The sequence below is a fragment of the Hylobates moloch genome, unplaced genomic scaffold (genome assembly GCF_009828535.3).
Source record: "Hylobates moloch isolate HMO894 unplaced genomic scaffold, HMol_V3 SCAFFOLD_19, whole genome shotgun sequence".
NCBI classification, from domain to species: Eukaryota; Metazoa; Chordata; class Mammalia; order Primates; family Hylobatidae; genus Hylobates; species Hylobates moloch.
The window spans coordinates 15,035,472-15,063,246 of NW_026652294.1; the positions used below are offsets into that span (position 1 = coordinate 15,035,472).

A 27,775-nucleotide genomic window follows, 5' to 3' on the forward strand; every position below is an offset into this window, starting at 1 on the left:
AACACTCCCACGCGCACTTTATTAAGTACGGAAGGACAGGTCACAACAGGGGTGGAGGTGGCGGGGAAGGCCCAGCCCCCACCCACCATCACTGGCACACAATAAATAAATAAGTAAATAGCCGAGAGTGGGAACGTAAGAGAGGTGGTACTGAAAACACTGACCGCACAGGAGGACACGAAAGCCCCCCTTCGAGCTGTGGCCATCAACACTGTATGGGTACCATGACCAGGAAAGGGTGGGGCTTGGCCACAGAAGCCCCAGAGCATCACAAGTCTTTGTAGAGGAGGGGTGTCTTTAGGACGTGGACCACTCTTATTTACTGACTGAAACCTGGACCCCTGGCTGGTCCCATGAGACCCAGATTATCAAGAGGCCACTGTCTCTCAGGCTTCCGGACTGTTCTACTGAGGATCTAAAAGACCACTGGGTCACTATCACTTGGGGTCGGGACGGGTCCACCTAGGGACCTAGGACATGCGAGAGTCATCGTCACTTAGGCTTCCGATTGGTCCACTTGGGCTCCAGGACATGAAAGGGTCAGTTACGTAGAAACCTAAACTGGTACCCCACAGGACCCAACACTGATGAGTCACTATCACTTAGCCTTTGGATTGGTCCACTCAGGACAATAAGGGTTGTGGTTCCCTAGACCTCTGGTTGACAAGGACCCAAGGGCCAGGACCTGAGGGGCAGAGAGAGCTCTAGAAGCCCCAGGGAAGGGGGAGAAGACTAAATGCTCAGGGATAGAGGAAATCTTCAGCGGGCACCAGGGCCCAGATTTCAAGGAGGGAAGGTGACAGGGCAAGAAATAAGGCCACCTAGCTGGGTCGGGCCAAGATGAATCCATAGGGGACCAGCTTCTGGGGCAGCAAAGAGTGCCCAGCCACTGCTGGGAGGGGGTTGCAAGGGCCCTCAAACCTTCCCCGGGTCCCAGCCCCACCCCGGTGCAGAACTGGGCCAAGGAGCCGGTTGTGCGTAACACAGCTCGTGACCCATTGCCTCCACCTGCGGGATCGGGGAGTGGGGAGGGGTGGGCCTGTGGCTGCAGGGGCAGTGGGCTCAGTCCTCCAACCCCTCTGTCAAGTCTGCGATGCTCTCCACATAGTAATGGGGCACGAGGTCGTGCTGGCCGGCCGCTAGGTAGGCCTGGGCCTCTTCTAGGCGGGAGACTCCTGTGAGTGTGAGCACAGTGGTCATGCCACAGCGATGACCAAAGAGGATGTCGGTCTCCAGGCGGTCACCCACCATAAGCGTGCGTGCGGGGTCGATGCTGAAGTTCTCCGTGATGCACTCGAACATGTAGGGGCTGGGCTTGCCCACCACCAGGGCCTGGCGTCCCGAGGCCGTCTCCACCGCAGCGGCCAGGCTCCCAGTGCCTGTAGGGAGATGGAGACGCAGTCAGCAGGAGGGCGGCAGGGACAGCGTCAGGCTCTGAAACTGGAAGTCCAGGGAGACGGATTGTGCCAGGGTCAAATCAGCTGCTGACACGAGCCAGAAAGCCCACTTCCGAGTCTTACTGTAGTGGCTAAGGGTAGAGACGGCAACCAGATGCCGGTATCTGGACTCCATCTCCACCGTTCTTGGCAGGCTAGCTAACCTCTCTGTGCCTTGGTTTTCCCATCTCTAATATGGGGATGTCTATGGCACTTATCTCATGTGGGTACTGTGAGGATGCATGGAGCTACTGCAGGTGAACAGGGCCTGGCTCGGTCAGTCCTGCCGGAGGTTCGCGATTTCACCCTGGCAGCTGTGGGCCTTTGGACAAACCACTCAACCACCCCGAGTTTCTCCGGACTCCCGCAAAAGCAGAATCCAAGTAACGCCTACCTCCAAAGGGGCGCTGGGCAACACAGGGGCAAGTGCTTTGTAAATGGAACAGCACTTAACAGATAGCAGTTGTGGTTACTGCTGCAGGAATTCATGTGGCTGGCGTCAGAAACTGGCACAGCCCCTTTGGAACACAGCGGGGCACAGAAATGTTCGCACCTCTGACCCAGTCTGCCTCCCCGGGGAAAGTGATCACAAGAAGAGAATTCCAGCTGGAGACAAAAAGCTGCAGGCTGGAAGACGTCTGTGGCTACAGTAACTGATAAGCCAAACTGTGGAACACGCCCGAATGTCCAACAATAGGAGGACTGTTTAGAACTAAAGGACAGTCCTGTCTTCCAGCCCAGTACCATCCTGCCTCACACAATAAGTCCACTGTGCCTGTCCCACAGACGTGTCTTTGTGCCAGAACATTCGGCCTTCATGCTAATGTCCCTGAACAAATGATGATAATCACCATTTACTAAGCACATTCTAAACCGCCTGGCCTGTGCTGGGTGTTTATGGAAGCCCATTTTACAGATGAGAATGCCAAGGCTCAGGGACATTAAGTAATTTGCCTGGGGTTGTACAGCTTCGTAAGTGGCAGCAAAAGGATTTGCATTCGGGTGGGTCCAACCCAGCTCTGACCTGGGAGTACAGATTGTTTCCTATGCAGGAATTTTATGAGCTGGTTGTTAAAGGAAGGTACTATTAAGAGTCAACTTATGGCTGGGTACAGTGGCCCATGCCTGTAATCCCAGCACTTTGGGAAGCACAGGTGGGAGGACTGCTTGAGCCCAGGAGTTCAAGACCAGCCTGGGCAACATAGGGAGATCCCATCTCTACTTAAATATAGATATATATTTAAAAACTTTAAAAAAAAGAAAAGCTGGCTAGGCGCTGTGACTCAAGCCTGTAATCCCAGGACTTTGGGAGTCTGAGGCAGGCGGATCAGCTGAGGTCAGGAGTTCAAGACCAGGCTGGCCAACATGGTAAAACCCCGTCTCTACTGAAAACACAAAAATTAGCCAGACGCGGTGGCGCACGCCTATAATCCCAGCTATTCGGGAGGCTGGGGCAGGAGAATCACTGAAGCCCGGGAGGCAGAGGCTGCAGTGAGCTGAGATCGCGCCACTGCAGCATTCCAGTCTGGGCATCAGAGCAAGGCTCTGACTCAAAAAAAAAAAAAAGTCAACTTATTCCAGGCACAGCTGCATTTAAAATAAATAAATAAATAAATAAATAAATAAATAAAAGGCCCAGCCTGCACCATGAAACCCTGTCTCTACAAAAAATAAAAAAATTATTGGCCTTTGTAACACCGACACCCGGTCCAGGGCACTCTTCACTGCTGTCATCTTGCGAATTTGGCCCTGCAGGGGAGGCGGGAGCAAAAGGAGGCCCCTCCATCATGGAGGGTTCGAGTCAGACAAGAGCAGGTGGCAGCAGAGGCTAATTGGCAGTGGTCAGTGTGTGTGGACAGGTTAACAGCCCAGTGAGTAGACTGGGGGCGTGGACAGATCTCTGTCACTCCCTCTCTGCTGGCCACTGACCCGGACGGTCATTGATATTAAATCTTGGGGGTACAGGATGGTATTGAGTGAAGAGAAGTAGACACAGGATTATAGTGGGGTATGGTGGTATATACCTGTAGTCCCAGCTACTCAGGAGGCTGAGGCAGGAAGAGTGCCTGAGCCCAGGAGTTTGAGGTTAAAGTGAGCTGTGATCGTGCCACTGCACTTCAGCCTGGGTGACAGAGTGAGACTCTGTCTCAAAAAAGTTAGCTTACAAACTTACAACTATATGATAATTTTTTTTTTTTTTTTTGAGACGTAGTCTTGCTCTGTTGCCCAGGCTGAAGTGCAGTGGCACCATCTCGGCTCACTGCAAGCTCCACCTCCCGGGTTCACTCCATTCTCCTGCCTCAGCCTCCCGAGTAGCTGGGACTACAGGCACCCGCCACCATGCCCAGCTAATTTTTTTTGTATTTTTTTAGTAGAGATGGGGTTTCACCGTGTTAGCCAGGATGGTCTCGATCTCCCGACCTCGTGATCTGCCCGCCTCGGCCTCCCAAAGTGCTGGGATTACAGGCGTGAGCCACTTCGGCCCATGATAATCTTTTATTTATTTATTTATTTATTTATTTATTTAGAGATGGAGTCTCACTCTGTCACCCAGGCTGGAGTGCAATGGAGTGATGTCAGCTCACAGCAACCTCTGCCTCCTGGGTTCAAGCCATTCTCCTGCCTCAGCCTCCCAAGTAGCTGGGATTACAGGCGCGTGTCACCACACCCGGCTACTTTTTGTATTTTTAGTGAAGACAGGGTTTCTCCATGTTGGCCAGGGTGGTCTCGAACTCCTGACCTGAAGTGATCCACCTGCCTCGGCCTCCCAAAGTGCTGGGATTACAGGCGTGCGCCACTGTGCCCGGCCTAAATGATAATGTTTAAAACGAAGGTAATAAGATCTCAAAACTCATCACTTCTTAGTTATTCAACCACACTAGCCTCTGCTCTTTTTGCTCTTGAGGTTCCACCATACCTGTGATGGTGGAAATCCCGTATGAAGGTGTGTGCTACCGCACATCTCTTCCCGACCCCACGTTCAAGGACTGACTTCACATTGGTAGCTCAAGATCCGCTGTACTGGGAGTATTTACACCACAGAAGCCAGTACATGGTATAATCATGGCTTTCCCTGCTATTCTATGTTTCTCAGTGCACCACTGGTCTGACCCCAAATGCTCTGGGTCTCCTGTCTCCCTTCCCAAAGCCGACAACACTCCACTCAGTTAAGCCAAAGGCAAAGATGGGGAAGGGGAACAAAGGGGAAAACAGGTGGGGAGAGCAAGATTCCTCAGCCCTGCTGTCCCCAGATGAGGAAGAGAAACTTCCCAGGGTCACAAGATCAAGGCCGAGGTGGGCCAGAACTCATGCTTTCAGGCTGGCCCAGGGCAACACCCCTGGGAGTTCTCCCCCCATCTGACATCTTATGACCTGCCTATTTTAAGAACTTGGTAGAGAATAAAAATTAGCTGGGTGTGGTGGTGGGTGCCTGTAATCCCAGCTACTGGGGAGGCTGAGGCAGGAGAATCACTTGAACCTGGGAGGCAGAGGTTGCAGTGAGCCAACATCAGGCCACTGCACTCCAGCCTGGGTGACAGAGCAAGACTCTGTCTCAAAAAAAAAAAAAAAAAAAAAAATTAAAGAAAATGAGAGAGAATAAAAGCCATGTGCTCCGCTGGTGAGCGATTCCTTCTGGGACAGAAAGGGCTTCCACTGAGTCATCCCAAAATGTTCTGAGCTCAAGAATGGCCCCAACTCTGTCCTTCCCCACCAGGATGGAGCTGATCACCTTTGGGCCCTGTGTCCCACTTCCTTCATTCAGCTAATATTTACTAAGGCCCAACTACATGCCAGACACAGGGGACAGAGCAGTCAATACTACAAAGATCCTGACCTCAGGGAAGTGAGCCTCCTAGCAGCGGCATCTGGGAACATCGCTCCCAGGCCACCATCATTCCACTCCCCTCCACTCTGTAATCCACCGCTCTGCATGTTATGCTGATGACGTATTCCTAAGACAGCAGGCCTTTCTATCTGTCAGCTCAAGTGGCTGTCATGTGGTGACAAGATAAACACACAATTTCGGAGGTCCCTGGGGCGGGGGAGGAGGAATTGGGGGTGAGATATTTGCATTATTTCAGACATATGCATCATGGGGGCTTTTATTAATATTGTCACACCACACCACACACACACCACACCACACCACACCGTTTGAAAGCTGCATCAAGTTGTGCACAAACATGATCGCAGCGCTGTATTTGTTAAGCCTCTGCCTCCCCCTCTAGGCTGTGGGAGTGACAGCAGGATGGGTGGGCACAGCCGGGTGGCTAGAGACCAAAGGGGTCTGGATTCCACAGAGGCCTGCAAGGCAGGTGTGGGCAGTGCCTGGTTTCTCCCTAGCTCCTTGACAACCAGCCTTCCTGAGCCCTGGGGAACCTCTTAACCCACAGCCTTAACCTGAGCCTTGAGGCCTCCTGGGAAAAACTTTTCATAGCATAACCTAAGGCAGGCAGGAGCTGCTGCCGCTGAGAGCCCTGACCAGAGCGCCCTCGACACAGATTTATAGGGAAACTGAGGCTGAGGTGAGCCCACATACCAAGCAGGTGTGCAGCACAGCCAGGAGAGGCCAAGGACTACGGAATCCCTCTCTGCCATGCCATAACACTGGGTTTACATCTCCTGGTGTATTATCACTGCCGTGCATCATGCCTCCTCCAGGAAGTCTTCCTAGATGCCCCTGGCACTAGGCCCTGCTCACCACCCCACCATAATCCTGTGTCTACTTCTCTCCACTCAATACCATCCTGTACCCCCAGGATTTAATATCAATGGCTGTCTGGATCAGTGGCCAACAGAGAGGGAGTGACAGAGATTTGTCCATGGCCCCAGTCTACTGACTGGGCTATTTACCTGTGCACATACACTGACCACTGCCAATTAGCCTCTGCTGCCACCTGCTCTTGTCAGACTCGAACCCTCAACAATGAAGGGGCCTCCTTTTGCTTCTGCCTCCCCTGGAGGGCTGAACTCGCAAGATGACAGCAGTGAAGAGTGCACTGGAGGTCGGTGTCACAAAGGCCAAATTCAGGTTCCCACGCTCTATCACTCTGCCAGAGAGTTGCTGGCAGAATTCTGCCCCACCCATCATTGGGGTGGGGTTGGAGGGGAAGCCTGGGAGGACTGTCCCTATGTGTGAGGGCTGAAACACCAATTCTCAGAGGCAGGATGGAGGCAGGTGTGTGGGGACACAGGAGGTGGAGGGGCTCACTGTATCTGTTCTTGGGCAGCTCACTTCCCTTCTCTTAGCCTCAGTTTCTTTCCTCTTCTTTTAGAGATAAGGTCTCACTATGTTGCCCATGCTGAAGTACAGTGGCTTTTCACAGACGCAATGATAGCACAGTACAGCCTTGACTTCCTAGGCTCAAGCAATCCTCCCGCCTCAGCCTCTCGAGTAGCTGAGACTACAGGCCGTTGCCACTGCATCCGGCTGCCTCAGTCTCTTTAACTGAGAAATGGGACAATAACTCCCATCTCCAGAGTAATTTGGAAACCAAAGAAGAACACACACCAAGCTGTTTCATTAAGTTCTCTGTAATATGGGGGACTCTGGCTACAACTTACATCATCTGAACACCTACTATGTGCCAGGCACTCACCCTGATCACTGTCACCAGGCGTGGTGAACACTGCCATTTTTCATCCAGGCAGAGATGCTTGGAGGTTATGTAACTGAACACGATTACACAGCTGTGGAGCTGGAGCTGGACCTAGAACTGAGGTCAAACTCCACCGCCTTTGCTCTCCACACATCTGCCTACATTCTGCCTCTGGGAATGGTGTTTCAACCCTCACACGGGGACAATCCTTCCAGGCTTCCTCTCCAACCCCACCCCGATGGTGGGTAGGGCAGAATTCCGCCCAACTCCCTGAGTTACAATGGGCCTCAGTTTCCTCTTCTGTCCAACAGGGACCACACTGCTGCCCCTCACAGGATGGCGGCTACAGGGATCACCCCCACCACACACCAAAGCACCTTGGGCCTCCCTCGCCCTCTCCTGTTCCCCACCTGCCACCTGGAGACGCCTCTTCCCCGCCCCTCACCCTTAGGCGTGGAGGCGAATGCGCAGGTCGCCCCCAGCTCAGTTTCCCCGCCATTCCCGCGCTCACCAGGGGTCCGGCTGCCGTCGCTCAGCGGGTGCCATGGGTCACGGTCGGTGGCCACGAGCAGGCACTCGGGGTCGCGCAGGTGCGCGCACGCCTCCCTCAGCTTGGCGAAGGAGAAGTGCTCGTCGTAGCCCACGAGCACCGCGCGCACGCGCGGGGCCGCGCCGTCCCCCGCGCTCGGGTCGTCGCCCGGGTCCCCAGCCAGGCGCAGCCCCGCGGCGCGCAGCTCGGTGCGCAGTCCCTCGCCGCCTAGCACGAACACGGCGCCCGGCGCGTCTGGAGGCCCGGGCAGGCGCTGGCGCAGCAGGCGCGCGGCGCACAGCGCGGAGCTGAAGAGCTGCTCGGCGCGCAGCCCCCCGAAGCCGAGGCGCGCGAAGCGCAGAGCCAACTCGGGCCGCGCGCGCCGGCTGTTGTTGCTCACAAACAGAGCCGCCTTGCCGGCCCGCGCCAGCCGCTCCAGCAGCTCCGGGGCGCCCGGCACGGCGCGCTCGCCGTTCCACAGCACCCCGTCACAGTCGAACAGGACCCCCTGCGCCCGGCCCAGCACGTCGCGCAGGGCCGCTCCGCGCAGCCTCTCGCAACGCGCCATACAGCCGGCTGGCCGCCGGCCTCCCGCGTCGTGCTTTCTCCGCGGGCACGGCGCGCTCGCCCCGGCACGTTCCCCGCAGCCGCCAATTGGCGCGCTGGAAGAACCGGGGGGCGGGGCGAAGGCATGGCCTGCAGCCAATGGGGGCGAGAGTCCCGGAGAGGAGCAAGGCCGCGAGCTAACGGAACTTGGAGAAAGGGGCGGACTCGTGGCCAACACCGAAGGGAAGGGACCAATGAAGAGCTAACCTGATCCTTCTCCCCGTCCCTGGTTCTGCTGGACCAGTCGTCGCCGAGTTTCATCGCCGACTACACGCTTACGGGGTGGGAGACTGACGCTCTTCTTAACCAATAAGAATCTACAAACAAAACGCGAAGCGAAAGGCCCCGCGACCTCCAGCCAATCAGAAACTTAGGCGAGCTGGTTGCTAGGAGAAAAACAGATGCTAAATGAACTGCCTTTGGGTCAAATCTCATTGCCCTCTGAATCGTGGACCCTCCAGTTCAGAGCGAAGTCCCAAGAAACGTGTGGGTATGATGGGGTACGAGGCACATGGTGTCTTCTTGGGTGCTGGAGCCCTCGGTCTAGACCAGTAATTCTTCACACTGCGTTAGAGTCCCCTGGGAACTTATTTTCAGATATCATTACATATAGTAAAATACATAGATCTTAAATGTACAGTTCAATGTCTTTTGACAAATGCTTTTAAAATCACCGATGTGTAGCAGGACAGATTCTCATGTAACTGTTTTGGGTGAGGATTGGGCATTTTTTGGTTGGTTGGTTAGTTGGTTTAATTCCAGGGATTCTACTGTGAGGCTAGGGTAGGGAAGCACTGGGCTAGAGGCAGGCAGGCTGTCACTGGAGCACGCCCCAGGAGGGCAGGAGCCAGAATGATCGTGGCCAATTGCCCAGGATAGTAATGGGGTGACCCAGGTTGGCTGGGTCCCTATCTTAGGGAGGGGGCCTTGTGATCTGGAAGCAACCACAGGTCTGGGGACCTTTGAGGAGCCACTGGTCTGCAGTGTGGGGATGAATGAATTGTGAGCTGTGGTGTCACAGTTTTGAAGTCTGCCAACTTCAGAAAAGGCTGTGACCCCCAGGAGCAACTGGAGCTCCAAAGACTTGGGAAAAACTGTACCTTGTAACCCAACCTTGGAAGCTCAACGAGCTCCTATTCCCCAAGCGCCCTAAGCCTTTTGCTCCTGGCCTTTGCATAGGTAGTCTCCTTGGCCTGAATGTTCCTTTTTCCTTTAAAAATTTCACCTTCAGGGCCGGGCTCGGTGGCTCACGCCTGTAATCTCAGCACTTTGGGAGGCTGAGATGGGCGGATCACGAGGTCAGGAGATCGAGACCATCCTGGCTACGGTGAAACCCCGTCTCTAATGAAAAAAAAAAAGTTAGCTGGGCGTGGTGGCGGGTGCCTGTAGTCCCAGCTACTCGGGAGGCTGAGGCAGGAGAATCGCTTGAACCCAAGAGGCAGAGCTTGCAGCGAGCCGAGATCGCACCACTGCACTCCAGCCTGGGCGACAGGGCGAGACTCCATCTCAAAATAAATAAATAAATAAAAATAAACAGATAAAATTCATCTTCAGGTCAGCTCCTGAAAGACTTCCCTTAAATATCCCTCCTCTAGGAAGCCGTTCTTAACCACCCACCCCATACACATGAGTCTAGGTTATATGGCCACCCCTAACTTGGCTAATATGGGCTCCCAGTGCAATGACACTTGATTTTATTTGTTTTTGAGACAAGTCTTACACTGTCACCCAGGCTGGAGTGCAGTGGCATGATCACTGCTCACTGAAGCCTCCAACTCCTGGGCTCAAGCGATCCTCCTGCCTCGGCCTTCCTGGTTGCTGAGACTACAAGCACATGCCACTATGCCCAGTTAAATTTTGTAATTTTTTTTGTAGAGACGGGGTCTCACTATGTTGCCCAGGCTGGTCTAGAACTCCTGGGCTCAAGTGATCCTCCTGCCTCAGGATCCCAGTGTTGGGATTATCGGCGTGAGCCACCGTGCCTGGCCAGACACTTGATTCTAATGGTTGCTTCTGCCTGTCTGTTCGGGAACTCTTTGGGTGTAGGGTTAAGTCTGGGAGCTAGCTCAGGGCCTGGCACAGAGCAGATTTAGGGAAGGTTTGAGGACAGATCCATCCCTGCTCCTTGGGGAGCCTTTCCAGCCTCCTCCTGGAAGGAGAGGGGTCCAGGAAACAGTGGGAGCGGTAGGCACTTCCGTGGGCCAAGGCTGGTGCTTTGGTTTTCAATGGAGAGCAATGCCTCTGTGGAGGGAATTGTTATAAAGTTTCACAAATGAGGAAAAGGGATACCAAGAAGTTAAGTAAATTGTCCAGAACGTGAGGGACAAGCCAGGCTTTGGAGTCAGACCTAGGCTCTAATCCCAGGCCCCTGCCTGACTGCCGTGTGACCTTGGCAGGTCACTTCTGTCTGAGCCTCAGTCTCCTCACTGGTAAGAGGTAATGGTATTTACTGCAGTAGGAGAAGATTAAGTGGAAATCATCCACAGAAAAGCACAGCATGTAGTGCAGAGAAAGCTCTAAAAATGTCTGCTGTGATCTCATTTCAGACAGGAAGAAAGGAGGCAAAGAATATGTATTTTTTTTCCCCTTTATAAAATTGGCTTCTTTATTTCAAGGACAGAAAATAAAACTATCATTTGGGCACCTGCTCCAGTTTTGTCCAAAATAATTTATTTACCAGCCTTACAAAAAACATGTCATCAAGAGAAGAATCAGTCCCGTAGGAGCAGGCAAGCCTCTCCTTCCTTCCGGTGGCTCCCCTAGGACCTGCTGGAGAGTGGAGAATCCGGTGGGGGGTCCCCAAGCCCAGGGTGGACGAGCAAAAGGTCAGGAAGTGGAGGACTGTCCTGAGCCCTCCTGGCCATGGGGGCCGACCCAGTGGGCACTGAGGCACTTGTGGGCAAAGGCTGGAGGCCCACGCCCCTTTGTGGGGGGTGAGAGCTGTCCTGGGAGGGCCAGGTGGGGAGGGAGGGGATGCCGAGGGTTGCTTAGGCAGAAACCAGCCGCTCAGTTGGTCTCTGAGGCAAGGCTCCTGGGGCGGGGCTGAGGGGGGATAGCTGGGGGAGTGGGGACCCCACTGACAGCCTCAGGGGCTCCTCCCTCTGCTGTGGCAGACCCCAGGTCCACCTGTGCGGGGGCACTCAAAGAGACTGGGCTGGGGGAGGCTGGACCTGGGGAGGCCGGGCTGGGGGAGGCTGGTGAACGCCGGCTTTGGCGCCGGGCAGGCTGAGGGGGTGTGGGGGGTAATGGGGGTGGCACTGTGGGGGCTCGGAGGCTGCTGCCAACCAGACGTCGGGGGAGGGCTCGGGGGGTCCCAGGGCTTCCAGAGCCAGGGGGCAAGGGCGGGGCTGGAGGGGAGGAGCGGGAGCCAGAGACCTGGGGGGGCGGCATGGTGGGCCGGGCTGGCGCTGGGCGCTTGGCTGTTGAGGAAGGAAAGGGTGAGGGAGGTTGAGTGTCCACGTGGCCTGTGGTGAATCCACGAAGCTCCGTGCCCCCTCATAACCTTTGCATCTGCCGTTCCCTCTGCCGGGAACACCCGTTTCCGTGGCTGGCTCCTCATCATCTAGGCCTCTCCTTGTGCCCTTTGCCCCTTGGAGGTCCTCCCTGAGCACCCTAGTTAGAGCCCCACCCCATGACCCACCCCAGCTGCTCCGTCACATTTTCTAGTTGTATTTTCTTCGCAGGACTTTTTGTCCTCTGAAATTATCTTGCCCATTTTTTTTAGTTTTTAAAAGTTCTTAAATTTTGAGACAGGGTCTTGCTGTGTTGTCCAGGCTGGTCTTGAACTCCAGGGCTCAAGCGAGCCTCCTGCCTCGGCCTCTCAGAGTGCTGGGATGACAGGCATAAGCCACCGTCCCTGGCCTATCTTGTTCATTTTTATTTTACTGTAGACTACCTACCAGCCCTGGTCACCAGGCTCCCAGAGCTGTTCTGCCTATTCCTGGCTGTCCACTGCCCACTGCCTCCACTGAGTGTCAGTCACTCTCTCACCTGGTCGGCTCTGGGCCAAATTGACAGGTGAGTGTGCCAGAGGGGCTCAGAAGGAGGCCCCTGGTTTCTTCCCACCCCTGCCACCTCCTCTCCTTCACTGCCACTGACATTTTTTTTTTTTTTTTTTTTTTGAGACAGTCTCATTCTTGTCACCCAGGCTGGAGTGCAGTGGCGCGATCTTTGCTCACTGCAACTTCCGCCTCCCGGGTTCAAGTGATTCTCCTGTCTCGGCCTCCTAAGTATCAGGGATGATAGGCACTCACCACCATGCCCAGCTAACTTTTGTATTTTTAGTAGAGATGAGGTTTCACCATGTTGGCCAGGCTGGTCTCGAACTCCTGGCCTCAAGTGATCCACCCGCCTCAGCCTCCCAAAGTGCTGGGTTTACATGTGTGAGCCACTGTGCCCAGCCCCTTCACTGCCCTTTGAAGACTCCCTCCTTCCACTGTAGTCTGTGACCTCTGGGCTTCTGGAGGGACGGGACTCCAGTACCCCAGTACTCACGCCGGCTCCCCTTTAGTGGGCACGTGCTGTGTGCCACGGCCAGGCACTCTTCCTGCAGCACCACTGCAGGCTCCATGCAGCCCCATAAGGTAAGTGCAGACACTGTCCCATTACACAGAGGAGGAAGGTGAGGCCCAGACAGGTGAACTCACCTGCCCAAGGTTAAAGAGCTCAAATCTAAACCCAGAGTGCCAGGTGGCAAAACCTGGGCTCTTTATCACCTTTATTCCTGGCCTCCCCTGGCTGCCTAAAAAGATAGGGGGACCTGGGACTGCCTGTCCCCTCTCCCCGCCCACCCTCTGTCCCCTCCTCCCCTCCCACAGCCAACTCACTCCTCCGAGCCATGTCCTCCACTGGGGCAGCCGTCTCCGGGGGGCTCCTGGTGACCTTGGGGGAGGCTGGTCTGGGGGGCACCTCAGACTCTGTCCTGCAGAGGGAAGGAGAGGATGGGGCAGACTTGGCCACCTCCCAGAAGTCTCATGGAATCCTGACGAGTCTCCAGCTGCCAGGTGGAGTCTGGATCCTCCCAGCACTCACTCTCTATCACCCTGTCCCCACGCCACACACCCCTGCCAGAAGATGCTTCTGGCATTGGTCGGGGTCTGCATCCACTGAGCCCCTGGCTGCTTTGTGACCTTGTGACAGAGTCCATGTTCCTCCAGGGACCAGGAGGGAGCCCCACCTGCCTGGTAGGTAGGGGCAGGATGGGAGGTGGGACATAGGCCCTGACCTCTGCCTCAGCTCACGGCCTCCATGTGGTTTTTTTTCTTGAGACGGAGTCTCGCTCTGTCGCCCAGGCTGGAGTACAGTGGCGTGATCTTGGCTCACTGCAGCCTCCACCTCCAAAGTTCGAGCAATTATCCTGCCTCAGCCTCTGGAGTAGCTGGGATTATAGGCACACACCACCATGCCTAGCTTTTTTTTTTTTTTTTTTTTTTGTAGTAGAGACGGGGTTTTGTCATGTTCTTGAACTCCTGGCCTTAAGCGATCTTCTGCCCACCTTGGCCTCCCAAAGTACTGGGATTACAGGTGTGCACCACCTAGCCTTGTTTTTTGTTGTTGTTGTTGAGAAGAAGTCTCACTCTGTCACTCAGGCTGGAGTGTGATGGCATGATCTTGGCTCACTGTGACCTCTGCCTCCTGGGTTCATGGGATTCTCCTGTCTCAGACTTTCGAGTAGCTGAGATTACAGGCGTGCGCCACCATGCCCTGCTAATTTTTTGCATTTTTAGTAGAGATGGGGTTTCACCATGTTGGCCAGGCTGGTCTCAAACTCCTGACTTCAAGTGATCCACCTGCTTCAGCCTCCCAAAGTGCTGGGAATACAGGTGTGAGCCACCACACCCGGCCATTTCTCTTTCTTTCTCTCTTTCTTTTTTTTTTTTTTTTTTCTGAGATGGAGTTTTGCTCTTGTTGCCCAGGCTGGAGTGCAATGGCACGATCTTGGCTCACTGCAACCTCTGCCTCCCCGGTTCAAGCCATTCTCCTGCCTCAGCCTCCCGAGTAGCTGGGATTACAGGTGCGCACTACCATCCCTGGCTAATTTTTTGCATTTTTAGTAGAGATGGGATTTCACCATGTTGTCCAGGCTGGTCTCAAACTCTGGACCTGAAGTGATCCACCTGCCTTGGCTTCCCAAAGTGCTGGGATTACAGGAGTGAGCCACCACATCCAGCCATTTCTTTTTGAGACAGGATCTCATTCTGTCGCCCAGGCTGAGTACAATGGCACAATCATTGCTCACTGCAGCCTTGACCTCCTAGGCTCAAGAAATCCTCCCACCATAGCCTCCTGGGTAGCTGGGACCACTGGTGTGCACCACCACACCGACCTCATTTATTTTTTGTAGAGACACAGTCTTGCTATGTTGCCCAATCTGCCTCCACGTGATCTTTTTTTTTTTTTTTTGAGATAGAGTCTTGCTCTGTTGCCCAGGCTGGAGTGCGGTGGCGCCATCTCGGCTCACTGCAAGCTCCGCCTCCGGGGTTCACACCATTCTCCTGCCTCAGCCTCCGAGTAGCTGGGACCACAGGCACATGCCACCATGCCTGGCTAATTTTTTGTATTTTTAGTAGAGACGGGGTTTCACCGTGTTAGCCAGGATGGTCTCAATCTCCTGACCTCATGATCTGCCCGCCTCGGCCTCCCAAAGTGCTGGGATTACAGGTGTGAGCCACCGCGCCCAGCCACGTGATCTTTATGAGCTGCTTTGGCCACCGGAAGCCAGAGAGTGGGTGAGAAGCAGAGGGGGTCCTAGGCTCATTCCTCACTGCCTTCGGGTCTCTGCTTGGTCGTCTCTTCCTCAGCAAGGCCTTTCCTGGCCCCACAGCTAATGTAGCCCCCACGCTCCCCCTTAACCTGCTCCCCCTCCCTTGGCAGTGCCTCTCCACCTGACACTATAGAGAGAACGCACTGGTGGCTGTGCTTGATGCTGTCTCTCTCTCTCCCTGTGCCTTGGAACGTAAGCGTTTGTCTTGCTCATCAGGAAATTCAAGGTGTGAGCCCCAGTGCTCTGTGGTATCCTGAACAGTAGCTGCTTGGTATGGAGGCACCACGGTACCACGAAGCCCTTCCAGATTTAAACAATCAAAGAGAAGATGGTGGCCAAGCACGGTGGCTCATGCCTGTAATCCCAGCACTTTGGGGGGCCGAGGCAGGCGGATCGCTTGAGGCCAGGAGTTCAAAACCAGCCTGGCCAACATGGGGTAAACCTGTGTCTACTGAAAATACAAAAATTAGCCGGCTATGGTGGTGCATGCCTGAAGTCCCAGCTATTTGGGAGGCTGAGGCAGGAGAACTGCTTGAACCCGGGAGGTGGAGGCTGCAAGTGAGCCAAGATCTCGCCATTGCACTCCAGTCTAAGCAAGAGTGAACTCCATCTCAGGAAAAAAAAAAAAAAAAAAAAAAGAGGCCAGGTGCAGTGTCTCACACTTGTAATCCCAGCACTTTCAGGGGCCAAGGTGGGTGAATCATTTGAGGCCAGGAGTTCAAGACCAGCCTGGCCTACATGGCAAAACCCCGTCTCTACTTAAAATACAAAAATTAGACAGGTGTGGTGGCACTCATCTGTAATCGCAGTTACTTGGGAGGCTGAGGCAAGAGAATCACTTGAACCCGGGAGGCACAGGTTGCAGTGAGCCAAGATTGTGCCACTGCACTCTGGCCTGGGCGACAGAGTGAGACTTTGTCTTAAAAAACAAAACAAAACTGGAAGGTATTTACAGATTCCAAAATGATCATCTCTCGAGTTCCCTAGGATTGGAAACAAAGCCTGGCATACAGTAGGTGCTCAGGAAATTGCCACATGATGAACAGGGCGCTCACACATCAGTGGCTGAGACAAATGCCGCCTCTGAGTCTCCACCCCACCCTCTCCAAACTAGGAGATCTGGTATTCGAGATGAAAATACTAATAATTACATTTCCAAAAATCAGCTTCCAGCTCTGAGACATGGTGCCTCAGGCAGGCTGACTGTGGGACCACCACAGGAGCCATTCATGCCTCTCAGTCCTCACCTTTCCTTGGTAGCCGCTGAAGCCAAGGCTGGGGCTGGAACTGGAGCTGGAGCTGGAGCCGGAGCTGGGGTGGTGGCTGGGGTGGGCACAGCAGTGGATGGAATTTCCTCAGAGGCCAGCCTGTCACTGACTGTGTCCTGGAGGGTAACAGCTGAGAAGAGGCCTGACACGTTGAAGTTGATGTCTGGAGACAGAAGGAGCGGAGATGGCTCTCAGAGACTGCACCAGGCTCCTCACTCCACTGGCCAGGACCGTTTCCCCTTCCCCTGAACCCATCTGGACCATGCTCAGCTTCCCCACTCCCGTGTGAGCCTCATCACAACCCCACAAAGCAGGCAGACCATCCCCGTTGTAAAAATGAGAAACTGAGGCTCAGACTTCCTCCTGGACTTATAGTGAGTTTGTGGGGCTGCAGGGGAGGGAGCAGAGCAGAAGGAGGGCACCCAGCGGGGCGTCCATGCAGACGGGAGCTTCACCTCCAGGGAAGAGGGTGTCTGCGCTCTGGATCAGCGCCTCGACGACGCCCACCACTTGGATGGAAGACACAGAGGCCGCATCCAGCTGGGCCTGGTCCCTGAGACAAAGAGATGCATCTGCTTAGCAAAGGGTTTGTGACCCCAACTCTCTGTCTGGCCCTGTGCTGGGCAATGGAGACACAAGGATCCATCATACTGAGTCCTTGTTCTCAAAATGCCCATAAACCACTGGTTGATGGTAAATGTGTCACTCACATGCCAAATGTCCCCCTTCCTTCACCCCGACAGACATCACTCATTAATCAAGGACCCTTTTCTTCATGGTTGTGATCTAGACGCCTCTACCAAGCAAATGCAATCAGCACGTGAGAGGAAATCTTGCCATCTGTGGCCACGTAAATAATGATGACTCCTCACATAGCACTGCACTTTACACTTTAATTTTATTATTTCTTCTTTTTTTTTTTTTTGAGACGGAGTCTTGCTCTGTCGCCCAGGCTGGAGTGCAGTGGCACAATCTTGGCTCACTGCAACCTCCACCTCCCAGGTTCAAGAGATTCTCCTGCCCCAGCCTCCCGAGTAGCTGGGATTACAGGCATGTACCACCATGCCCAGGTAATTTTTGTATTTTTGGTAGAAATGGAGTTTCACCATGTTGGTAAGGCTGGTCTCAAACTCCCGACCTCAGGTGATCCACCCACCTCGGCCTCCCAAAGTGCTGGGATTACAGGCGCGAGCCGCTGCGCCCGGCCTATTTCTTCATTTTTAGAGACAGGGTCTCCATCATGGCTCACTGCAGCCTTGACGCCCCAGGCCCAAGCAGTTCTCCCACCTCAGCCTTCTGAGTAGCTCAGACTTCAGGTGCGCACCACCTGCCTGGCTACTCTTTTTAATTTTTTGTAGAGACAGAGTCTCATTAAGTTGCCCAGGCTGGTTTCAAACTCCTGAGTTCAAGTGATCTTCCCACCTTTGCCTCCCAAAGTGCTAGGATTACAGGCAAGAGCCACTGGACCTGGCTTGCACTTCACAGTTTCTAAAACATTTCTCAGTTCATCATATCGCTCACTCCCCAAAGCAAAAGCCCTCAAAGTTTGTAAGATTTCTGCCCAGTTTATGGATGAGGAAATGGAGGTTCTAAGGGTGACCTCCTCAGGCCCATCTCTGGAAGGTGGAGGGGCGGAGCTATTAATAGAACCTGATCAGGCTGGGCACGGTGGCTCACACCTGGGGCGCGATGGCTCACCCCTGTAATCCCAGCCCTTTGGGAGGCCGAGGCTGGTGGATCACGAGGTTAGGAGATCGAGACCACCCTGGCTAACACGGTGAAACCCTGTCTCTACTAAAAATACAAAAAATTAGCCAGGAGTGGTAGTGCGCACGTGTAGTCCCAGCTACTTGGCAGGCTGAGGCAGGAGAATCGCTTGAACCTGGGAGGCGGAGGTTGCAGTGAGCCGAGATCACACCACTGTACTCCAGCCTGGGCAACAAGAGCAAGACTCCGTCTCAAAAAAAAAAAAAAAAAAAAGAACCTGATCTCTAGGCTCCCAGCTCCCCCATCCCACTAAACACCTGATCACCACCACTGGCCAAAATGCCAGAATTGCCTCTCTCCAAAGCCCTGTGGCCTGCACGGCCCCTTCGGCCTGTTCCTCACGGCAGCCTCAAAAACGGCCTCAAAAACCCACTCCAAAAATGGGGACACCGAGGTCCAGGGGAAAAATAGACAACAGATGGTTGGGGGGGATCTGCCTTCCTCCTGCCACCTCCCCCAGCCCGTGGCCCCTCACCCTTCTTTCTCAGGTGGCCACAGCAGGTTGGGTCCCAGGACTATGGCGATGTTGCTGGGTGTCATCTTGTTCACTTCCTGCTCTTCCGCCAGCCGTGCCAGGAACTTCATCAGGTACCTAAGGGTGGAGGCAGGCTTAGGCCAGGGGCAGAACGCACCCAGCCCTGAGAATTCTCCAGCACAGGGTTTCCAAATAGTGTGAAAGGCACCGCCCAGAATGGTCTTAACATTGTCACAGTTAAATCAGCTTATCCACTGAGCGCCAACCCTGCAGCAGGCACTGAGCCAAGCTGAGTCCTCGCAGCCACTCTATAGGGTAGGGACTGTTACAATCTGCATTTTCCAGATGATGACGCCAAGTGGCCTGCCCAGAGGTGGCATGTGAAGCCAGGCTAGGTATGGCTTCAAAAGTTCAAGGTCTCATTTATTTCAATGCTTCGCATAAAAATATATGACTAATCTGGCCGGGTGCAGTGCCTCACGCCTGTAATTCGAGCACTTTGGGAGGCTGAGGCGGGTGGATCACCTGAGGTCAGGAGTTCGAGACCAGCCTGACCAACATGGTAAAACCCCATCTTTACAAAAAATACAAAAATTAGCCGGGTGTGGTGGCCGGCGCCTGTAGTCCTAGCTACTCGGGAGGCTGAGGCAGGAGAATTGCTTGAACCCAGGAGGCGGAGATGGCAGTGAGCTGAGATTGCACCACTTTACTCCAGCTTGGGCAAGAGTGAGACCCTGTCTCAGAAAGAAAAAAAAAAAAATTATATATATAAATGACTAATCCATCAAAGCTGCATTTTCAGAAATATTTCTTAGGATACAGTGGCAAGGCCAGGCTCAAGCCCGGGGTCCCAGGGTCCCTGATCCCAGCTGGGCTCTGGCTCTGCGGCAGGCTGGGGAGGCAGGCTCGGGCTCACCTGAGGTTGCTGAGGTTCTCGGGGGGCAGGCGGCTGCACACCTCTTGGAGGGCCTGCAGACGGGCCCCTGGCTCCTTCAGGCTGGCGGGGAGTGGAGAGACCTGTCAGCCAGCGCAGAGCTACACCTTTGCATCCTTCTCCTCCCCATCCCCTCCCTCCTCCAACATCCTCACCTGGCCGCCCTCATCCAGTCATCATAGAGGTCGAAGGTCATCAGAGGCTCTGGCAGCTCCCGCAGATATGACTTGAGGGCACCTGAAGCAGGGGTGTGGGGAGGGTCAGAGGCAGCCCCCATCCCGCTCTCCCACTCTCCCTGTAGAAGGAACCTTCAGCCCTTGTTCACACTAACGTGTCTAGGTCTGACAGTTTCTTTGGGCTGCAGGCCCTTTTGAGAAAATGAAGGCTAGCCATCTTGTCCCCAGAAAAATGTACAAACATTTTGGGGGGGCTCATGATGGACCCCACATTAAGAACCCCTGAATGTCCTCAGTCTCAACAGAATATCAAGTCTTACAGCCAGGCTATCTTGGGATCGTTTCAAGCCGCTGCACCCCTTACCCCCAACCTCCTGCCCAGGGCTCCCCGGATCAGGCACCTGCCACGGCGTGCGGGTCGGAGCAGAACTCCTCCAGGCTGTGGGGGTCCGAGGCCATTGTCTGCTTGAGACGCTTCAGCACCGAGGCCCCAGCAGCCAGGCGGAAGAGACCCTGGGTTCGAGAGGAGGCAGGCAAGGGTCAAAAAGGGGTGGGCAGGGCAGGACACCCTGGCGCACTTGTAGCCTGGGGTGTGCCACTGGCCCTTGCTAGGCCTGTGTCCCCGCTGGTCTGGCCGGCAGTGTGGGCACCACGGTGTCCACGGGCCTCAACCTTCAAGGTCTAGAATTCTGAGCAGAGGGTGGGGCTGGGAAGTCTGGGAGGAGGTGGGAAAAATCATGGGGAAATGGCAGCCCAGTCAGAAGTGGAAGGGAGGGGCCGGGTGTGGTGGCTCACGCTTGTAATCCCAGCACTTTGGGAGGCCTGTGCAGGTGGATCACTTGAGGCCAGGGGTTTGAGACCAGCCTGGCCAACATGGTGAAATCCCATTTCTACTAAAATAAAAAAAGTTAGCTGGGCATGGTGGTGGGCGTCTGTAATCCCAGCTACTTGGGAGGCTGAGACACAATCGCTTGAACCTGGGAGGTGGAAGTTGCAGTGAGCCAGGATCACATCACTGCACTCCAGCCTGGGTAACAGAACAAGACTCCATATCTCAAAAAAAAAAAAAAGAAGTGTAAGGGAGAAAGGAAGCCCCAGCAGGATTGCTGAGCAGCTCAGAACTGTTTTGGGGTACCTGCCATCACTAGGGTCTGTCTTCAGGACAAGGGGGGCAATGTATTCACAGCAGATCCAGCCAGTGTGTGGCAGCAGAGCCCCTGGTTTGCGAAGTCACCTTCTCATATTACTCTGGGCATGGTTACCTCTCTACCTCTGTCTCTCTCTTCTGAAATTGTGAAATGGAGCCAGGAGGCTGGGCGTGGTGGCTCAAGCTTGTAATCCCAGCACTTTGGGAGGCCGAGGCGGGCGGATCACGAGGTCAGGAGATCGAGACCACGGTGAAACCCCGTCTCTACTAAAAATACAAAAAATTAGCCGGGCGTGGTGGCGGGCGCCTGTAGTCCCAGCTACTCGGAGAGGCTGAGGCAGGAGAATGGCGTGAACCCGGGAGGCGGAGTTTGCAGTGAGCCGAGATCGTGCCACTGCACTCCAGCCTGGGTGACAGAGCAAGAATCCGTCTCAAAAAAAAAAAAAAAAAAAAAAAAAAAAAGAAATGGAGCCAGGAATGCAAAGGCTTCTAGCACAGCACTTGGCCCACGCGAGCATTGACACGGGGGAGGTGGTGTGGATGCCGCAGGAGGCGGCCATGTCTTCTCCCAGGGAGCTGGGCTTGAATGAGGGAATTACAGGCACCGGGACAGGGCAGCAAGTTGGGGGTTTGGGACAGAATGAGGGCCCCCGTGCTCCTTCCCCACCTGCCCCAGGGGGCCCCACCTCTTCCTTCATGCCCTCAGAAAGCAGCATCATGACGCAGGCCTCGATGGGCAGGGCAATCTCCCGGCCCAGCTCTTGCAGGTGGGTTGCCAGCGACACCCCATACACCCTGAGGAAGTGGGTGGCTGTCATCGAGGGGGAGTGGTCTGCAGGGATGAAACAGATCAGTGGCCCAGGGCCTTCCCACCCCAAGCAGTCAGGCAGGGGCACCCCCCTGATGTCCTCAAGGTGGTACCACCTGCCACTGACTGTCCAGGCACACACCTGAAATCATCCATCACATCTCTCGAATCGGCCCGCCTCCACTACCTCTGTCCTAGTCTAGGCCACCATTGCCTCCTTCTGCCTAACAGGCCTGGCTCTAGTCCTGCCCCCTTCATTCCACCCTCCACACGGCAGCCAGAGCAGCCTCTCCATCACAGATTGAGCCTAGCTCTCAGAACCCATCCACAGATTCCTGCTGCCTTTCAGGATGAAGTGCAAGCTTCTCAATAAGCCCCGAGCAGGGCACAGTCAGGGATGTGGTATCGCTGGGCCTATGTCCCCACCTGCTTGGCCGTGGTTCTCCCTCAGCTCAGCCAGGGCTGTGTCCAGTGAGCTCAGTGACCTGCGATGGTAATCGGCCTGAATCTCCAGGAGCTGTGGGGACAAAGGGACACCCTGAGCGGAAGTGAGGGAAGATGAGCCTTCTATAGGGTCCTTGAGAGCAGACACCCCCTCCACCATCTTACAGCCCCAGTGGCCCCTGGCTCTGGCATTCAGCCCCCGAGCTCTGGATGGCTGGGGCCCGGTCTTGGACTCACATGAATGAAGTAGTTGGCATAGGAGTCCTCCTTGGTAACAAAGTGGTACAGGTCGGCCAAGTACTCGTCCTTGGGGATAGAGAGGGGAGAGCTTACATTGGGTGAGGCTGGGGGGTCTAGAGGAGAAGGGGAGGCTTGGAAGGGTTGGTGACCTGCCCCAGGCTACACAACTGCAGGTGGAAGGTCCTAGCCAGGCTCCTCTCTCTGCCAAGGTTGGTGCTTGGGGCCAGCCCCTGGGAACTCCCTCAAACTCTTCTGGCTTCTCGTCCCCATCTCTGTGTCCCCATAGCCTTAGCACAGTGCCTTCTTTTTTGTTTTGTTTGAGACGGAGTCTCACACTGTTGCCCGGGCTGTAGTGCAGTGGCGTGATCTCGGCTCACTGCAACCTCTGCCTCCTGGGTTCAAGCGATTCTCCTGACTCAGCCTCCTGAGTAGCAGGGATTACTGGCACCTGCCAATTCGCCCAGCTAAGTTTTTGTATTTTTAGTAGAGACAGGGTTTCACCATGTTGGCCAGGCTGGTCTTGAACTCCTGACCTCATGATTCGCCCGCCTCGGCCTCCCCAAGTGCTGGGATTACAGGCGTGAGCCACCGCACCTGGCCTTGCACAGTGCCCTGTTATTCACCATTCAAGCATTCTTTCATTCACTCTTCATTCATTCATTCACTCGCTCACTCAGCAAACACACACATGGAGACTCAGGAAACAGACCAAGTCTCCGCCTTCCCAAGTTATGCATGGGGTACAGACAGAGAGGCTACGAGGGAATGGCGGAGCTCTGCTGGCTCCTAGCCATATGGCCTTAGGCAAGTCACGTCACCTCTCTGAACTTCAGCTTCCTTGCCTGTGAGATGGGGCCAGGACCCACTCCTGCCACCCCTACATATCCAGGGGACCCCCATGGCCCTCACCCTGCATTGCTCCACCTTCCTCTTCAGCTCCTCCTCCTCCTCCTTCAGCGTCTCCACCTTGTTGGCCATGGTTGTATGGCTATGACTGCCCGGGCCGCCTCCCAGGCCTTGACTGCTGCCTGAATTCTTGGTTGCCTGACTGAGCCTGGGGATGATCCCAAGGTGAGCTGGTCACCTGCCCTATTGCATGTCCAGAGCCAAGTGTCCCCTCCATACAGCAGACTACATGGGATTCTAGGATTTAGAGCTGCAGATCTGAGAGCTCCACTGGCCGGGGCCTCTGCCCAGGCTGGGCCATGAGTGCTCTGGGTTGCCCCCTGGTGGCAAGTTTGGTGATCACAGCCACTCCACAGAGTGGAGAATGGGGCCGCCGCAGGACTGTTTACAGCGATCCCAGGCTTTGGGGTCGCCCCAGCACCAGCTGTGACACACACGGGCACACCCTCACAGATACCCTCACCACCTGTGTTCCTAGGGACCAGGCGTGCACAAGTACACACACTGTACTCAGCAGGCCCCAAAGAATTCTCCTGGTGTGGCCAGGGCCTCAAAGCTCTATGACCATCTCTGTGGGCTGACCCAGATATGAGCCCCTGGAGCGGCTGGGGCTCCCACCTGCTCTTGAGTGTGTTCCAGTCGGACACGAGCTTCTGGAGGCTTTTCTTGTGCTTGAGGATGGCTGGCAGCTCCTCCTGGGGATGGGCATGGGGGGTCAGTGTGCTGGGGGAGGAGGGAGCCAGAAGCTGGGGAAGCTGGGGGCTGGGAGCAGGGCACGGGCTCACCTCACTCAGCCTGCTGAGTGGCTGCAGGACGTCCCTCTCCAGGGTCATCTCAAACTCGGCCAGGATGCGGGCCAGCTGATTCTGGATGGCACAGCTCATCTCCAAGGCCTTCCTGTGGACACGGCACCCCATGGGTCCAGGCGCCCGCTGCCCTCACCTCCACTGGAAACACTTGGTGGGGCCTCTCCTCCCTCACTTCCGGCCCCTCCTAGATATCCTTCATCTCTGCTAAGCCGAACACCCTCCCAGGCCTGGCCACCCTCGCTGACCTGGGCACTGTCCCCAGCCTGGTCATTCTTCTGATGTGGATGCCCTCACCACCTGGACCCCCTCCCAGCTGAGATCACGTCTTGGTATTCCCAGGTGAGGGCCAGGCCCCGTCTGTGCTCACCCCATGCTGGAATCAGGGTCCAGCTCCTTGAAGCTCTCGGCCATCGTGGTGGACAGAGCCATGAGGGGAAGCTTCTTCTGCAGGGAGGGTGGGGCCGGCGGTGAGTGTCCGTGCCTCCCTCCACCCTGCCTGAGCACCAGGCCAGCCCCTTGGGGCAGGAGAGGAGGGAACCCAGGAGGGCCACAGTCCCAGATGAGAGTGGAAACAAGATGACAAGGCGTGGTGGGGGTGACATTTCCCTGAGACCGTGGATGGAGCCCCTCCCCATCTGGTGTGCCCTTTTCCTCTTCCCAGAAACCACTTGACTGGGCAGGAAGGAATGACCAAGTCTTACTGCAGACTGGGAAACTAAGATGCATGGAGGGCAGGGAGCTTGCCCCAGGTCACACAGGTGGAGGGAGAATGGGAGGGGGAGCTGGCCTGGGAGCGGGGGCTGTTTCCCCTGTCCCAGGGTATATGTGGCTAACCTAGCCACCGCTGAGCTCAAATGCTCTATGGCTCCCAGTTTCCTTGCCTTGGCCACAGTGAGTTGTCAGCTGATTCCAAAACATGGCCCCACACTCCCACCCCATCTGGAGTTACGGAGAATGCCTGCTCTGGGATCAGAGACCAGGGTTCAAACCTCAGTTCTGCCACTTACTAGCTATGTGACCTTGGACAAGTGACTTTACCTCTAAGCCTCCAGTTCCTCATCTGTAAAACAATGCCTGCCCCTAGGGTTGTGCCAGTGTTCCATGAGACAATGCACTGATGTTAGCAATAGACTGCCGGTTATCAGCCAATAAACGCTGCCTCTTGATTAATACATGAGTATCCCTCAAAAGCCAGCTCAATTGCTACCTCCTTCAGGAAGCCCTCTGAGGCCGCCCCATTGAGAGCCTGCTCTGCATGCTGATTGGACAGAGAAGTTCAGGTGCTGTCAGAGGCCTGGCCTTGGCTTATGGGAACTGGTGCACAGGGAAGTGGGGTAAAGGTGATGGGGAAAGTATAGGGCCTCTTGAGTGCAGTGCCAGACGGGCCTTGGAACAGAGCAGTCTCCATGCCCTTGGTGCCAGACACTCAGACTGCCAAGGAAACCCCAGCCCCGACCTTGCTTCCCCATTGGATGAAGTCTCCTGCTTAGGCTCCTCCTTCCCGGGACCCCCAACTCACCACCCGCTTGTCCATGTCTGCCCCGCTCTGGCCCTGCAGACAGGCCTGCAGCCGCTTGTGGACGTTGTGGGCTGCCCGCTTGGCCGGCTCCAGCCGCTGTTCTACCTGGGAAGGCGGTTTGGAGGTTAAGGATCAAGAGAGGCTGTCTCCCCCTGAGCAGGAAACTTTCTCCTGTCCCCTGGGGACCCCATGGCCAACAGCTTGAGGAATGACTCAACCTGGGCCCCCACCTGGCATCCCCGCCCCGGCCCTCTGCTCCGACAGCCTGCACAGGCCTGCCTTCCCACCCGCCGGGCCCAGACACAGGCCTGCCTTCCCACCCGCCCGGCTCAGACACAGGCCTGCCTTCCCACCTGCCCAGCCCAGACACGTACCTGCAGCAGGTCCTCACCCAGGAACTCAGCGGTCTCCGGGGTACTGCAGTGGGGAGAGTGCTTCTGCTGAGCCTGCCTGGGTTACAATGCCCCCCTGCTTCCCTTCCCCGAAGCAGGGCACCTGGACCCCAGTGCTTCCACTGTCCCTCCCAGGTGTGGCCTGCCCTGGGTGGCCCAGTTGCTTCATCCCAGTCAGAGCACATTCCATGCGGGTGGGAATAGGATACATGGGTTTTTCCTCCTCCACCCAGGGCTGTGTCCTCAGAGAGGGCGGACAGATGAAACTAAAGGGGAGGCTGAGAGACCCACCCAGGGCCCAGCTTTGGGACACAGAAGCCTCTCTTCTGCCCACTCCCAAATCCTCAGCCCACCCCGGGATGAGGAGTATTAGCTGGCCCCAAGAACGGGAAGTGAGGGAGCTCAGACTCCTAGGCGCAGTCACACAGCACTCTGGACTACAGCTGTGGGCAGGGGTGCACAGGCCCTTGGCCCCCACCTAGGGACACATGGGGGATGCCAAGGCCCAACGCAAGGTGGTCTGACTGTCCAGGCTACATAGGCATCTGTGCCAGTGTGAGACTAGAACCAGGTCTCTGGACAGCCGGTCCCCTCCCTGGGTCCAGAGAATGGGGAACTCCTGAGGCTGGGGGAAGAGGAGCAGAGAAGACAGGCTCTCAGAAGCTCCCCAAACTTCCGGCCTCCGTGCCACTGGCTCAGAGGCTGGGGGTAGGAGCTGGGAGACCTGGGGATGTTTCCACCTGAGTCCAAGAAAAGCAGAAACGAGACGGAGAAGCAGGAGGCCCCTGGACTGGGGGGAGGGGGAGGGGAAGGGACGCTGCAGGCCAGGGGCAGGCCCCTCCTCCCACCAGGCCAGGACCCATCTCCTCCCCTCGCCCCAGGTCTGTGGCCCTAAATCGACCCTCCTCCCTCCCTGGCCCAGCAAGCAGAGGTGGTGAACTGCCCCATTGTCCAGAGGGTACAAGTGAGGTCAGGAGGACCATCCACTTAGAGACTCGTACAGGCAGAGAAGTCCCAGTGTCCTAGGGCAGAGAGCATTCTCCCGCCTGGAGCCCCCTCCAATCCAGTAAGGGGGGGCATCCCTTCCCCCAAAGGCCACCTCTGCTCCTCCAGCTCTGCCCGAGAGACGGGGGCGGCATTCAGAGGGGAGGAAGAGAGGGCAAGAGTCTGGCCGCTCAGAGGGTCGCTGCCCAGCTGTCCCCAGCCTCCCCCACCCCCGTCTCCCCCGACCCTTTTACGAACCCTCAGGTCCTGCCGGGGTAAGAGTGGGGCTGGAAGGGGGTGACACTCACCGTCCCAAGCTGCCCGTCTGGGCCAGCTGCCGCATGCGGTGCAGCTGCCTCTTCATCATCTTGGGGGCGGGCTGGGGGCTGCGGGGTCACGGGGGGGGTCGCGGGTCCGGGGAGCCCCTGATCCAGCCTGCCTCTCCTGCGGCGCGGCTCTTGCCCCGGATGGGTGGGCGGCGCTCTCGCTTCCTGGGCCGCCGCGCGGCTCTTGCTGGCGGCCGGCTCTCTCCTCCCCCGCTCACGACTCCGCCCCCGGCCCCCAGGTCACTCCCCTCTCCAAGTTGGTTTCCTCGCTCTCCCCCGGCTTCCGGGCCCCCCGGCGACCCCCGGCCGGGCCCCCGCTGCTGTGTGTCCGCCGGCCGCGGCCGTCTACAGGTTGTGCCCGGCTCCTCCTCCCCGCAGCGCCCCGCCCAGCCCCGGTGGCGGGAAGCAGGTAAGCCCGTTCCTGCCCCCGCGCCCGCAACCCGCCCCAGGCGGGGTGCCTGCCCCACCCGCAGCCTGCAGGCCCGGGGTATAAATAACCTTTGCATCCCTCGCAAAGAGGAAAGGGTGCCAAGCGAAAGAGGGGTAGGCCTTTCTGACCTGTCCTGGCCCCTCTGGGCCTGCCGCGGATACTGCCCTGCACTCTCTCCCGCAGAGGACCTCTGGCCTCCTGGAACTAAACCCCCCA

General features: G+C 56.1%; 1 protein-coding gene across 4 annotated transcripts; it reads right to left on the minus strand.

Moving 5' to 3' along the window:
- LOC116459413 (SH3 domain-binding protein 1) lies at positions 1-27,361 on the minus strand. Of its 4 annotated transcripts, none has more exons than XM_032139958.2 (18): positions 27,112-27,361; positions 25,802-25,844; positions 25,428-25,532; positions 24,276-24,352; positions 23,885-23,996; positions 23,718-23,794; positions 23,103-23,247; positions 22,191-22,259; positions 21,936-22,026; positions 21,388-21,533; positions 19,956-20,067; positions 19,534-19,615; positions 19,361-19,441; positions 18,445-18,561; positions 16,658-16,755; positions 16,182-16,365; positions 12,998-13,092; positions 1-1,379 (listed from the first exon to the last, which is right to left on the minus strand). In XM_032139958.2, the coding sequence occupies exons 1-18, from the start codon at positions 27,168-27,170 to the stop codon at positions 1,063-1,065; spliced, it is 2,010 nt and encodes a 669-aa protein (XP_031995849.1). In that variant the 5' UTR covers positions 27,171-27,361; the 3' UTR covers positions 1-1,062. The 4 variants fall into 4 exon arrangements, with proteins under 4 accessions (XP_031995849.1, XP_031995847.1, XP_031995848.1 ...); XM_032139957.2 differs by lacking the exon at positions 1-1,379 and adding an exon at positions 10,761-10,937; XM_032139953.2 differs by lacking the exon at positions 1-1,379 and adding an exon at positions 10,825-11,590.
- Between the last annotated feature and the right edge of the window lie 414 nt (positions 27,362-27,775).

What these genes read in the sequence shown, in the direction of transcription:
- LOC116459413 (XM_032139953.2), bottom strand. Translation starts at nt 27,170, where the DNA reads ATGATGAAGAGGCAGCTGCACCGCATGCGGCAGCTGGCCCAGACGGGC. An exon ending in TCAGCGGCTACCAAGGAAAG is followed by an intron (nt 13,093 to 16,181) that starts GTGAGGACTGAG and finishes TTCCCTCTGCAG; the next exon opens with GACAGAGTCTGAGGTGCCCC. An exon ending in GGAGGACATGGCTCGGAGGA is followed by an intron (nt 11,591 to 12,997) that starts GTGAGTTGGCTG and finishes CTTCCTCAACAG; the next exon opens with CCAAGCGCCCAGCGCCAGCC.